The 13316-nt window shown below is 41.9% G+C and overlaps 1 protein-coding gene across 50 annotated transcripts in view; it reads right to left on the bottom strand.

The window, feature by feature from the left end:
* Positions 1-13316, bottom strand: part of LRRFIP1 (LRR binding FLII interacting protein 1) — a 156588-nt gene that overhangs the window by 51237 nt on the left and 92035 nt on the right. For 14 of the 50 annotated variants that reach the window (XM_055379840.2, XM_055379845.2, XM_055379849.2 and 11 more), the window contains exons 4-8: positions 11310-11357; positions 9551-9595; positions 8308-8358; positions 5542-5580; positions 1192-1251 (exon numbers count right to left, since the gene is read on the bottom strand). The exons of 10 other annotated variants lie outside the window; for them this stretch is intronic. In XM_055379840.2, the coding sequence (XP_055235815.1) occupies positions 1192-1251; positions 5542-5580; positions 8308-8358; positions 9551-9595; positions 11310-11357 (243 nt within the window). The remainder of the gene's footprint in view (positions 1-1191; positions 1252-5541; positions 5581-8307; positions 8359-9550; positions 9596-11309; positions 11358-13316) is intronic. 26 more of the 50 variants (XM_055379862.2, XM_063695327.1, XM_063695330.1 and 23 more) reach the window with 5 other exon arrangements.

Here is a 13316-nt window from a genome sequence, read left to right as displayed (position 1 = left end):
GGTGAAACCCCATCTCTACTAAAAAATACAAAAAAAATTAACCAGGTGTGGTAGTGGATGCCTGTAATCCAAGCTACTTGGGAGGCTGAGGCAGGAGAATCGCTCGAACCCAGGAGGCAGAGGTTGCAGTGAGCTGAGATAGCACCACTGCACTCCAGCCTGGGTGAGAGCACGAGACTCTGTCTCAAAAAATAAATAATTAAAGTGCATGCAATGCTAAATAGGTAAATAGGAATGAGCGAGTAAAAACAACTTGATCAGCTGGTTTCAGAAAGCTAAAGACTGGTTTGGTCGGGGAGAGGGAAGAAGGTCTGGGTGGGGTCACTCATTTGAAGCCCAAAAGTATAATTTAAGTATACACATGAGATCTTAATATAACATAATTAAGATAAATGAAAAGAAATACTATTTTACACAGTTAGGAATATTACTAAAAGAAACAAATGAAGCATGAGAACAGGAAATTCTTAGATCATTTCACACAGAATGGACCTGTGGGATATCGTGAAGCTTAATGGAAATGTATCCAGTGTAACCTTCTAAAATCCCCAATGACCTCCTGTCCTTGATTAATCCAAAGCCCTCCCCACCCCCGCCCGGTCGCCGTAATGCCCCTGCCACTGGCGCCACTCCCTCTCTCTCCCCCTAGAGCATCACCCTTTCCTTCCACCAGCTCCTTCCTGCCTCCCACCCCTTAACTGGGAGCCTTCCAAGCATCTGCATTGTTTTATTCTCCTTTTCCTCTCCAGAAAAACACAGGTGCTTGTACACATGCCTTTAAGGTAAACATTAAAATTACAAATGACAGATGTGGAGACTGCGAAAATGTTGGATTTAGTATCTTTGAAAGCTGAATATACTTAATACACACATTATATACATACACCCAGGGGAATACAGTAATGAAAGAGTTAATCTTTAATTTCAGATCTTTTAAAACTTGAGATTCTTATCAATATCTACCCCTTATACTAACAATCAGAATGTTGGAGGGCTAAAATTCTCAGAATGTTTGCTAGTTGAAAAACATTATCTTTCATTCCATCATGTACTAGGAAAAAAAAGACAGACCGATTTTAAAATTTAAAAACAGCAAAGAAGCTAAATTTAAATTTAGCAATTAGTTTTTAGTTCTAGAAGCTTCGAAACAACCTATTTGAATTTTGAGCCATGCAAATTTACTATACTAACCCTGCCAGATCTTCTATTCAGGGACTGTGATCCATACAATTCTCCATCATAACCATTGGTCTGTTTCAATGAAGAAAAGAGAAAAACTGACATCAGTACACAAATGAATTCACAGGTACAAATCAGCAGGGACCAACCAGCCAGGTGTAAGGTGACCTTTCTTGGTGGAGCGGATGAATGACCAGTCCAGGACAGTACAAGTCCTGGCAGCTCCCAAACTGTATCCCTGCCCCCGTCTGCTCCCCCGCAGCCCAGGAGGGAACAGCAGTCAAGCTAACCAAGTCAGTAGGCTTCATGTCACATGCCACTCTTAGTTTTAAAGTGGCACCAAGTCCCTCCGCGGGGTGGAACATTTGGGCTTGGTGTGGCCGTTTCCTTGTCAGGCTCTTTCTGGTTTTATGGTGGCTCTGTGGACATTCTGCTTGCGAGAAGCCACATGCCAGGCCGATGGGTAGTGATTCAGCCTGAGTCAATGAGTTTTCAGTTCCTGGTTCAGGGTCTTTGAAAATTATGGCACATTGTGATGCTATGGGCCATAATTCAGAAGATTCAGAGATCATTTCTTTTCTTTTTTTTTTTTTTTTTGAGACAGAGTCTCGCTCTGTCGCCCAGGCTAGAATGCAGTAGTGTGAGCTCAGCTCACTGCAACCTCTGCCTCCCTGGTTCAAGTGATTCTCCTGTCTCAGCCTCCTGAGTAGCTGGGATTACAGGCGTGCGTCACCACGCCCGGCTAATTTTTGCATTTGTAGTAGAGACGGGGTTTCATCATGTTGGTCAGGCTGGTCTCGAACTCCTGACCTCGTGATCCGCCCGCCTTGGCCTCCCAAAGTGCTGGGATTACAGGCGTGAGCCATCGCGCCCGGCCTCAGAAATTATTTCTAGTCAATCTATAGTTAAACGCAAAAGTTCATCGTGGGGTATATCCTCTATACTAGTTTTTTATTCATCCAGCCCTCCTACTTTATTTTTCAAAATGAAATCTGAACATATATTTAATAATTTCATACTGTGTCCTCCAGAATAAAGGAGAATGATTCTATTAAGTGCATGCCTATCATCCCTCTCTTCTCAGTTCCCAGCCCAGGTTCCCTTAAGTCAAAGCATGGGCTTTCTAAATGTCCCTTAATTCATCTATAAGGAAACTTCTGCTGATTCAAAATAGAGCTGTCAAGCATCAGAGACAAAACCAGCTCTCGGGACAGAAAAAGGAGGAGCAGTCTACACAACTGGTAAAAATGGAAGGAGACGCCATCAGGTCCCGGGCGTGAGTCCAAATTCCACATAGAAGCTCCGTCACGTGACCTTAAGTAATTATTTAATCCACTTCAACATCCGCTTTCTCAGCCGTGAAAATGTGCATAATAATAAATACATTACAAAGCCATCGTGAGGATTAAACGAGATGAAAATGAGTATCTCAAGCACCTAGAACAGTGCCCTCATGAAGCACCTGCTGACTGGGTGGATACGTGAATCCACATGGAAGGGGCCTGGTGTATGGCAGGTGCTAAACATGGTTCCTTATCCGGGGGACGGGTGCTGTATAGCACATATTTTGCAGCCATGACATTAAAGTAGAAAAAAAAATTGAATTTCCAGACAGATTATAAATCCAAATTCATAAAACTTTGACTATCAAACTATATATTTATCTTTGCTGTAACTTAAAACAAATTAAGAAATCAATTTGAAGTTCTGAAACAAAAGGAGTGTAGAAATCCTTCCACATTAAATTTGAGAACTATATGAGTAACATTAAAACATTTCTGAAATAAATTTAATAGTAAAAATCTTTGGAGATTGGCAAGAGTTTTACTCAGACTAATTTCCTTTCATGTCTTCAGCAACAAGATTATTTGACATGAAAATGCATGTCAAGGACTTGCAAATTTTAGATCTCAATCCCTTGTTACCTCTTCAGAAACTAGATTCCAGAAGAAATTAATATAATAATGAAGGCTAATGTTAATCAATTTTAGATGACTTTGACTTCACTAACAAATGAGGAAGAGAAATGTATGACATAAGCAAGGCCTCTGGCTCTCCACTGCTGCTTATGAAATACATAGCTCTGCGGCGGAACCCTGTCCTTTGCACTGTAGTTCTCCAGCTCAGCCTGCAGCGACGGAGCAGAAGGCTGGGCAAGCTGGAAGCATGACAGTATCCTCTCATTTGTCACCTTTCCACTTACAGCCTTCTACGAAAACCTGGGAAAAACTGTTACTTTGCAGGAAAGCCTGCAAAGCAATTTCCATGACCAGGTCTGTGGTAATGGAATTCTATCATAAGGAACCTATTCCTGGGCTATGTTCCTAGAATGTATTCCCAAATCTATAGGATCTTGTTGACTATACCTCCATAGGGAGAAGTACTTTGACCTTCTTAAAGAACACTGCTAACTTTCTCCTCTTGGATGGTGTTTTTTTGTGTTGTATTTAGATGGGTGGGGCTGTTTTTACGTGGCATAAGAGGGCAAGGGGCATTGACAGTTAACTGAACAATATTAGAACAAAAAGTCCATAGGCAGCATATTAACTTCATCTTAAGTTGGGTCTCTGATGTTCGACAAGCTTCGCTCTATTGTACTGTGTGGCTTTAAGTGGTACACAGGCTTGTTCACTTTGCTGGTTCCATGCTCCCAGGCTGGGTCTCACACCTGCTTCCTGGTCACCCGGCGTGCTTCCCACAAGCATGGGCCGCTGCCTAGGGAATCAGGATACCTACAGAAAGGGCTCAGGAACATGCATTCTAACAAGCTCTCCAGAAACACTGCCATAAGAGAGAATAAAATAAAGAGGACATACATAAGTTAGTATGTTCTAATACAGGATAAATAAGATACAAGGGTAAATGCCCTATGAAAACGGTAACTTGTGACTAGTCCGAATGCTAATGGCTACCACGCAGTGTTATCAAAGCGTCTGTGACCTTCCCATGGGACCACGCAAAAGTCCACTGCCAACTTTTTGGATGAATAATGTTAGATGTCTTTTCTACATGAGTCAAAAGACAGAGCACATGTAAAGGGCATTAGAGATGGAAAAGGAAACAAGGAAGGTGACGTCAAAACTCTTGAGTTCGATCCCTGATGCATTCTATTGAATTTTAAAAAAGAATTAAGACCGAAAAAAAAAATCCAAAATGTGTTCCCGACCATTGCTAACATTTATCCCACTGGGGGCTAGCTCTTAAACAAAATTTACTTTGAATTTAACATAAACAGAGTAATAATCTAGAAATATGTTGCTAACACATTGAATTCCTTAAAGAACAGGAGAGTTGCTGGAGTTACAGTGTCACAGAAATGCCCTCACCTGCCAGAGCGACTTGCAGTGCTCTGTAGGTAAGTAACAGATACTCTGTGAAGAGCGCTTTCTGAATCTAACGCCCTGTCTTTGTGCTTTCCCCTGTCCTGACTCCCGAGCTACTCACTCCAGCCTCTGCTCTTGTATCTGTTAAGAGCAGAACAGCCGCCCCACAGGAGGCTCAGGGCACCAAATATGCTATGCAGATGTATGCTACTATTGATTCACTATAATTGCAAACACAAAAATACATTTTTAAAACAACAATTTACTAAATAATTTTGAAATGCACTGGAGCAAATGAAGCACAAAATGCTTTTAGGTAAAGTCCTTCAGGTGAAATAGTACATAATATGCTACAATAACTTCAGTATCCAATCACTTTAATGCTGAGCTGTGCTTTCTGAGAAATTTTTCTTCCTTGAAGTATAACACTGACAGACTTTCAGAAAGCATAAGGCACAGAAACTGTCAGAGACATAGAAGAAGTAATTCTGAGTTTATGTCTAAAGCCTTAGTTTTTGTTACTGGAAGTTAGGAGTTTTCTCAAAGAATACTTTCTGGCAAAAAAAAAAAAAAAGTCAGATTGTACATTTAATTTGAATGGATATATAGATTGGAAAATAATGGATTTTTCATTAGGTAAAATGGCTTTACATTTAATCTTTTAAAGGAAATGTAGAGGCTTTGGGAATTCTTGATCTGATTTGAGTTCCTTGAAGGCAGACACTATCTTTTTCATCTTGGTATGCACAGCTGCTAACACAAGGCGTGGCAAACAGCTGGTGCTCAAAGGCCATCTGGTGAGGGAGTGTTCATGCACAGATGCCTGGGCTCCTCCCCTCCGGCAGGATCAGGGCTGCACCCTGGAGGCCCCAGGAGGAAGACTGCTCACTCTGCAGGGTAAGCCTGCCCTCCTGGCCTCATAGCCTCCCAGGCAAAAACTGGAGACAAAGCACCCATGAGATTCGTGGAAATACCACAGGTTATTATGGTCACACCACACAGTTAAGGTCACACAGCAAAGTATATCCGACCATCTCACCCAGGCGTAAGGACCCCCATACTCCAAGTCAGGCTGCGACTGTCAGAAGAAAGATGGCAGAAAAAAAAAAACAACAGCAAAGAGAGTTGCCAAAAGTAAATTTAAAAGCTAAGTAAAACATAAATACAAGCAATCTTTAAAATCTTAACAAAAATGCATTTTTCCATAATTTCTAGGATCTAATATGTATTTACAAAAAGAATTATGTCAGAATGGTAGCTACCACAGAATCCAGTAGCATTCAATAAACTTCCATGGCAAAGGCTGCTATAATTCACAAAGTCTGAAACAGTTTGATAAATCTTATTTCCTCTTCTACATAATCCATTTTAGTTACAAAAGGGCAAAGGTTAACAGATGCACTGTCATCAATTTTCAAAAAGGAAAATTAAAAATCTAGATTTTCCAGAAAATCTAAAATCGAGAAATTCTAGAAAATTCAAAATCTAGACTTTCTGAGGAGGCATCCATACAAATTCCAGAATAGTATAAATCACCTCCCCACCTTTTTTAGGGTTTATCATTTTTTTCTAGCTAAATGAAGAAGGCCTGTGTTTTCAGAGTCAATAAATAAAAGATACGATCTTACAATCAAAAATGTAAAAAGTTCATAATATTAAAATACATAAAAACAGTAGAAACTGGCCCTGCATAGAAATAGAGCGAGATGCGAGTCCTCACTCTGGGGAGTGCCCTGTTCGGTGGTACAAAGGGGCAAGCATAGAGCCCAGGGAACCCAGCGCACGGAGGACACACAGCCCACCAGGGCCCTGAGCAGCAGGCACTGGCCTTGTTCCTAAGAACTGTGACCCCACGCAGGCCTCTTCACCACTCTGGGCTTGTTTGGTGCCTATAAACATTAGGAGGTTTGACTCTCATCTCTAGGATCCAAGTTCTTAAGTTCTGAGGAATATATTTCTTCAGATCAAGTACCTGATGGGACAGTGTCGTGTGGCTGAAAATGAAAATCCCATCCACTTCCTCCCCATCTTATGTACTGCCCTAATGGTGAACATCCTATAGGAAATTTCAGCTCTTAAAACAAATATACTTGATATCTCGGCAAAGAGTGGTGTCCAGCAGAAAGATGCAACTTATTTCTGGTTAAAAATCATTGAAAATGAAATGAATGCTGTTACATAACACCGTAATACTTGTTCATATTGCAATGGTTTTCAACTCTTCGGGGTCAGGAGACCCTCTGAGAAGCTGAAGAAACTGAACATTCTTTTCCCAGGAAAATGTAAGTGCACACATCTTACATCTGAAATTGTGCCTACAATTTCAGGAGGGTGTGGCTCTGAAAGTGATGCATTTTGAGAGAGAGAGTTTGGGATTCTGTGCCTCTCTCCTCCTATTCTCTCTTGAACCCATATTAACCAGGTTTTGCCCTCAATATTTCCGTTAAAAGTTCTCCTGCCAAAGTGACTGACATCCTCTATACCGCTAAGTCTGAGTTTCCTCCTCTCTCGGTCACTCCCCCTCATCCCTGAAACAGCATTTTCTTCACTGGTTTCAAGGACTCAAGCTTCTCCTGGGCCTGCTCAACAGCTGTGATGTCTGGGCCTTGTCTACAGACTTTGTCAATTGAGCTTTGCATTTATTCTATTTTGGATCCATAAATCTTCCCTCTTCTGGGGTGAGTGGTGTCAGACGGTCCCGAGGTAACGGTTACAACGGCATCCCTGAGGCTACATCTCAGGAGAAGGTTTCAAACAGCAAGGAAGCCCTCACGGGGCCTCACATTTGAACCACAGTTTTTTGGCAAAATCACTACGGATCTGCTTTTGGCACTGCAAGGACAGTGACAAGGACAGAGTGGCTTCACAGCACAGCAACCGTGTTTCACCTCTGCATTTTATCATTCGGAAGGGCCAAATTACACGCACACTCAGTGCATGTGTAAGAAGTCAAGGAGTAATAGGATTTAATTGCCACAGTGAAGAGAAGCAAGCCTTCAGCTCTATGTGGTCCCTAAGGATTAATAAAGCGAGTGGCTGCTTTGAGATTTATTTATTACTAGCGGTGAGATGTAATTTCAATCCTGCAGTAAAAGAAACTGACATGCTCAGATTAATTCACTGACTTAAAACACTGAGCAAAACATAGTTTTTCTATTTTACTTCCCCCCAAATTCACACTTTTTTCAAGTATAATTATTAAGGTTTCTGGAATGTTTAAGGAAAAGTCCATATTTGTGTTGATTAACCATTAAGCCTATCAGTGGAGAAGAGATCTAATTATAACTGATACAAGGAAAAGCGGCTGAAGGCAGATCTTACGGATCCAGTCCTGGTCCAGGTTTTCAGCAGGCAGTCTATAGTGGCTATGCCAAAACATTGCTCAATAATAATTAACTTACAGCTACTTTAATAGAGGTTCCGATTTTACCAGGAGCATGGGTGTCAGTGGATACAGACTTACTAAAGGGCAGACGCGCCTTTGCATTCCTGTGGAACACCAATGTGCTGAGACGACTGTGCTAATCAAGGCTTGGGAGCTTTGTGATGTGGATAAGTATTGAAAACAAGATGACTTCATCTCGGGAGAAAGAAACAACCAACGTGCCTATGCATATTAATCATCTCTCTACAGCAACAAAGAAACATCCCCCATTGATTTGATTTTAAGTAAGCATCTCATCGGTTAAATATTGACTATCAGACCACGGGGATAATGAAGAAGAAATCAGAATGCGGGGATGAGAAAGTAAAGGGCTTGGACCAGAAACTGTGCCATGCAAACTCCATCATTCTGGTTACTGACCCTCAGGCTTCCACGACTACCCACTGACATGCGCTCGTCTTCATCAGAAGCCTATTAAAAGAAAGGACGAGAACAACCGTGAAGCAATCATACAACATACATGAAGAACCAGTGCCCAAGTTTCAGGGGGATGCTGGGAACTGACCCCAACCCACAGCAGTGGGGGGGCCAGCCGCCCCTGGACATCTCAGGGGACACCAGTCTAGGTCCTCCACAGCATGGGCTTTGTGGATCTCTGTCTGCTTATGGGCAATATGGATTTAAAGTAATTTCAGGGCCAGGTGTGGTGTCACGCCTGTAATCCCAGCATTTTGGGAGGCCGAGGCAGGCAGATCACTTGAGGTCAGGAGTTTGAGACCAGCCTGGCCAACAAGGCGAAACCCTGTCTCTACAAAAAATACAAAAATTAGCCGGGTGTCATGGCACGTGCCTGTAATCCCCGGTACTCAGGAGGCTGAGGCATGAGAATCACTTGAACCCACGAGGCAGACGTTGCAGTGAGCCAAGACTGCACCACTACACTCCAGCCTGGGCAATAGAGCAAGACACCGTCTCAAAAAAAAAGTAATTTCAGGGCCAGGCACGGTGGCTGATGCCTGTAATCCCAGCACTTTGGGAGGCCGAGGTGGGCAGATCACTTGAGCCCAGGAGTTCGAGACCGGATTGGGCAACATAGGGAAACTCCGTCTCTACCAAAAATACAAAAATTAGTCAGGTGTGGTGGCAGGCACCTGTAGTCCCAGCTACTTGGGAGGCTGAGACACGAGAATTGTCGAACCTGGGAGGTGGAGGTTGCAGTGAGCCAAAACTGCACCACTGCACTCTAGCCTGGGTGACAAAGCGAGACTCTGTCTCAAAAAAAAAAAAAAAGTAATTTCATCCAAGTAGTATTCTTTATCTCACGGGTAATATAAATACACAGCATTGGTGTATATTACTATGCAAATTCTTTACGGGTATTCAATGGCACAAAAAGCACTACAGCTGTCATGAATATATTAATACTGAAAAATTTCTCAAACACACTCTCCTTATCAAATTTAGGTCAAAATGCTAAAAGCTGAGTTCATAGTCTTTATTTAGGTAATAATATCAGTATTCTATCATTAATAGTATTAGTTAATTTCTTTAAGAGATGATATCATCATTAAGAGATTGTATATATTATATATACTTCAGCCACTGCAAGCATAAATTAGAATTCAATCAAATTGCCCAAGTAATGAATGAACACGGTACTAACCGATGTGTTTCTTCTGGATCTACGAGAGTAGCGCTCACTGTCTTCCTAACAATGAAGGAAACAGTATGAAAAGGTTAGAGACAGATGGACACAGGAAAAGTGCTTTAAAAAAGCTTAGGTAGTCCCACTGCAACATAATACAGCAGTTCTGATCTAAATGTCAAATAAATATTTTCTTTGCCTTCATTTAAAGGCTTCAATTAAACCAGTGGGTAAAAATGTTTTTTTCTGGGGTGGGAGGTTCTTAAGCACAAAAATAATTTGCATACTTCATTTTTGTTGTAAAAACAGTGTTTGGGGCAGAAGCTGGGTCTTAATTTTTTTCTGACCTCTATCATCTGATCCATTTAAATCAATCTACTTTTCCCCTTACTTTCAGAACCTTACTCTCTTTGGGAATCAGAAGATAAATCATTTCTACACAATATCCGAAAAGGATGTCACTTTTTCTACTATGTATTGTGGATTCTAAGACACACACGGTTTTTCGCACTTGGACATCTCTGAAGCTGGGGATGTATCTTATAATCCAAGTTGCTCAGTTATAATTAGCATTTTTTCTTTCTCAGTGGTATATAAAACAATGATACAACTTCAAAGAATGTGTAAAGATTTTTTAAATATTTCTTTTCTTTTTTTCTCTTTCTTATATCACCATGCCTGTGGACAGAAATGTCTTAAGATTTAACAAAAATACACTTATGTCATGTAAGCCTAAAATGATGGTTTGCCTAGGCTGAATGTAATCATATTTTCAATAGAGTAAGTGTGTGCTCTGTATATTTGAAGAGCGAACCTGTTTTATACCCAGTACGTAAGATGTTAGGAAATAATTTTGGATTTTCCTCAGATCATTTTATGTATAAGGAACATTTAATAGGACATTTCCATCCTGGCCAGGTTCTCAAATGCTAAAAGCATGTGATGAAGTCCACGAGGCCAGGCAATAAAGCAAAAGGGACAGGAAGAGGTAGAAGGACTCGGGTAGAGGAACTAACGAGAAGGGCCAGGCCACGCTCTCTCGGGACCAGTGGAAAGCACACAGATTGTGCCCCTTCCGCAGTCTCCCTATGTGGGTGCCGCTGCTTCCCGAGAAAGCCAGAAGGACAGGAGTATCATCAGGGGCGGGCTAGCTCTCCATCCACAGGAAGGCAGAGGGGCTGTTCTAGGAAGCAGGTGGAGAAGGTAAAGGAATTTTCTTACCAAAGACCAGTGGTTTCGGCAGGCACAGCGGACAAGATGAAGAGAGAACCCAACAGCAAATGCAGATAAAGTCTAAATGAGGGTGATGGGGCAGCTGGTCGTAATCATGAGTGAAGGAAATGGAGCATAATGTACCCCTCAGGTTCCAACCAGAGCCTGGTGAGCTGCGAAGCCAATGGGAATGTTCTCTGGAAAGTTCTCAAGCCAGGGGCGCATGCCCAGCCCGAGTCCTGGTGGAGAGCCCTGTGCTCGAGGAGATCAGGGCGGCTGTGGTAGTGGAGACCTCCCCAAACTGCTGGCCAGGAGACATCAGCAGTCAGTGGCTACTGAACAGGCAAGACCAGGACTGTTTCTAAGCAGGCTGCATTTGGGGATGTAAACAGAGACCAGATGCAGAAATCCCCGGAAGAATATCTCTCAGTATTAAATTATGGTGCAATAGGAATCTATCTACATAGTTAAACTGCGTAAGAATTACATTATAAACCATTTAAGTCTCAACACTGTATTCAAGTGGGGAGGGAAGAGTAAAAACAAAATTATATTCAAGGCCTACCATCCACTGCTCGATGTCACCCCATTTTGTATCCAGCCCATAATATTTCTATAGACAGAAGGGAAAGAAAATTAGGCAAGAAGTGAAATTTCTCAAAAAGGCAGTTGTCTAAGGCACTGTTCTGACATGCATTTCCAAACCGCCATCCAGCTGTGTGGTGAAGGTAACATGCCAAGGCAAAGCAGTCAGCACCACCCCTGGCTTCTCCACAGGGACCACCACCCGTGCAGTCATGCAGGCTGTGAGCTGTGAAGAGAGATCCTCCCAGCCCACCCCATCCCGGCAAAGCAAGAGAGCCCAGGACGAAGCTTCCCCAGGTGAAGGGCCTCGGGGGAGAGCAGGACAGTAAAGCCGGCCCAGCAGCCTTCACGCCCCCTCCAACAGGCTGCTCATGCCTTCAAAGCAAACGCGATGAAGGAATAAAACACCATCTAAGAGAAGCAGAAGCTCAGAGCCATTCCGGTGTTGGGACCTCAGGGAAACTGAGAGGAGAAGGGGAGAACTGCGCGCTGACGCTTGTTCTAGCTGCCTGATGTCTATGCTGAGTCTAGGCCTGTGAGAATTCATAGACTTTGATGTCTTTGTAGCAGGGATGGAGAGATGACTGCCACCTACAGAAGAGGTCTTTGTACAGAAGAAAAATATGCAGACCCACAAGTTATGTATGTCTGGAGGTGACGTTAGCTCAGGGGTGTCCAATCTTTTGGCTTCCTTGGACCACACTGGAAGAAGTGTCTTGGGCCACACATAAACTACACTAACGATAGCTGATGAGCTAAAAAAAAAAAAAAAAAAAATTGCAAAAAAAATTTCATAATGTTTTAAAAGAGTTTACAATTTGTGTTCAGCTGCATTCATAGCCATTCTGGGCTGCATGTGGCCCGCAGGTGGGACAAGCTTGCTTTAGCTTATACTTCCATGTTTTTATCTTGTTCAGTGGTCCAAGTTAAAATGAGAAAAGCAGATTCAGAACGGCTACTGCTGCTACTCAATCGGGGAATCCCAAAGGTAGGTGGGAAGCCAGGTCATGGGCCCAAATAATGGGGTTTTGCTTCTCTCCTTTTTATTTAATTTCCAGTAAGAAAATCAAGAAACAACTAAGCAAACTTCCGTATCATTATAACACAGATGTGAGTTTTCTCTTCATACATTAAAATCTTATAATCAAGAGAAAAAATCAGGTGCTAGAAATACAAGACCATTTTTGAAATTGTTTTACAATAACCAAAAACATGCTGTTGCTATGTTTGGTTTTGTTTCATTTCGAAAGGTGGCCAGATTTAAAAATATGCAGTTTTCAGACGGTCTTATCTCTTTCTCTTAGAGGTGACAGTAAGTAGAAAATTGGAAGAGCAGAAATTAGGAGGGAGAATTTAACAATACTTTTAAAAATTCAATAATACAAAAAGGACATGAGTACAAAAAGGACAAAAAAGACAAAAAGGACATGAGCCATATCTTTTTCTGTAGGTTATTCCCTTGGAATATAAATTCAGAAAGGAAATAAAAACAAACATATCCCAAAGTCATGTTTTAACTTCAATGTCAGGGAAATGCATCAGCTTAAAGCTATTTTGCATTCAATTAATGTTAGCACCTGCCAAGTTCCAGATTTTTCACAAGTAAAATATGATGCCATCACTCCTCCCTTATTTTTTGGCTTAACTAGAAAGAGGGAAGCAAAATATGTTTTTAGAAGGATGGGGGCTATATAAATTCACAATAAAATTATTTAAATTCCAAAAGAAATCTGTACTGTCAGTTTTTCTGTTTTCATAGATTTCTTTTTGCCCATTATATCTGCACACTCTAACTTGCTCTTTTCATGACAAAGGACCAGTTCTGAAAATCTGTCACCTCGTTCATGGGTGGCCTTATAAGTGGCTACTGTAACTGCATTTCCATGTCATTCCTGGGGAGAGAACGCCCCTAGTAAGAGCAAGTGCAATTAACTAGTAGTTCCTGGGTTAGCCAGCAGCACTAGCATAGCAAAGTCCAGGAAGGGCA

This window comes from Gorilla gorilla, chromosome 11 (assembly GCF_029281585.2).
Source record: "Gorilla gorilla gorilla isolate KB3781 chromosome 11, NHGRI_mGorGor1-v2.1_pri, whole genome shotgun sequence".
Taxonomy (NCBI): domain Eukaryota; kingdom Metazoa; phylum Chordata; class Mammalia; order Primates; family Hominidae; genus Gorilla; species Gorilla gorilla.
Note: the sequence above shows the minus strand (reverse complement) of the source record. Positions and strands in the feature narration are given on the sequence as shown.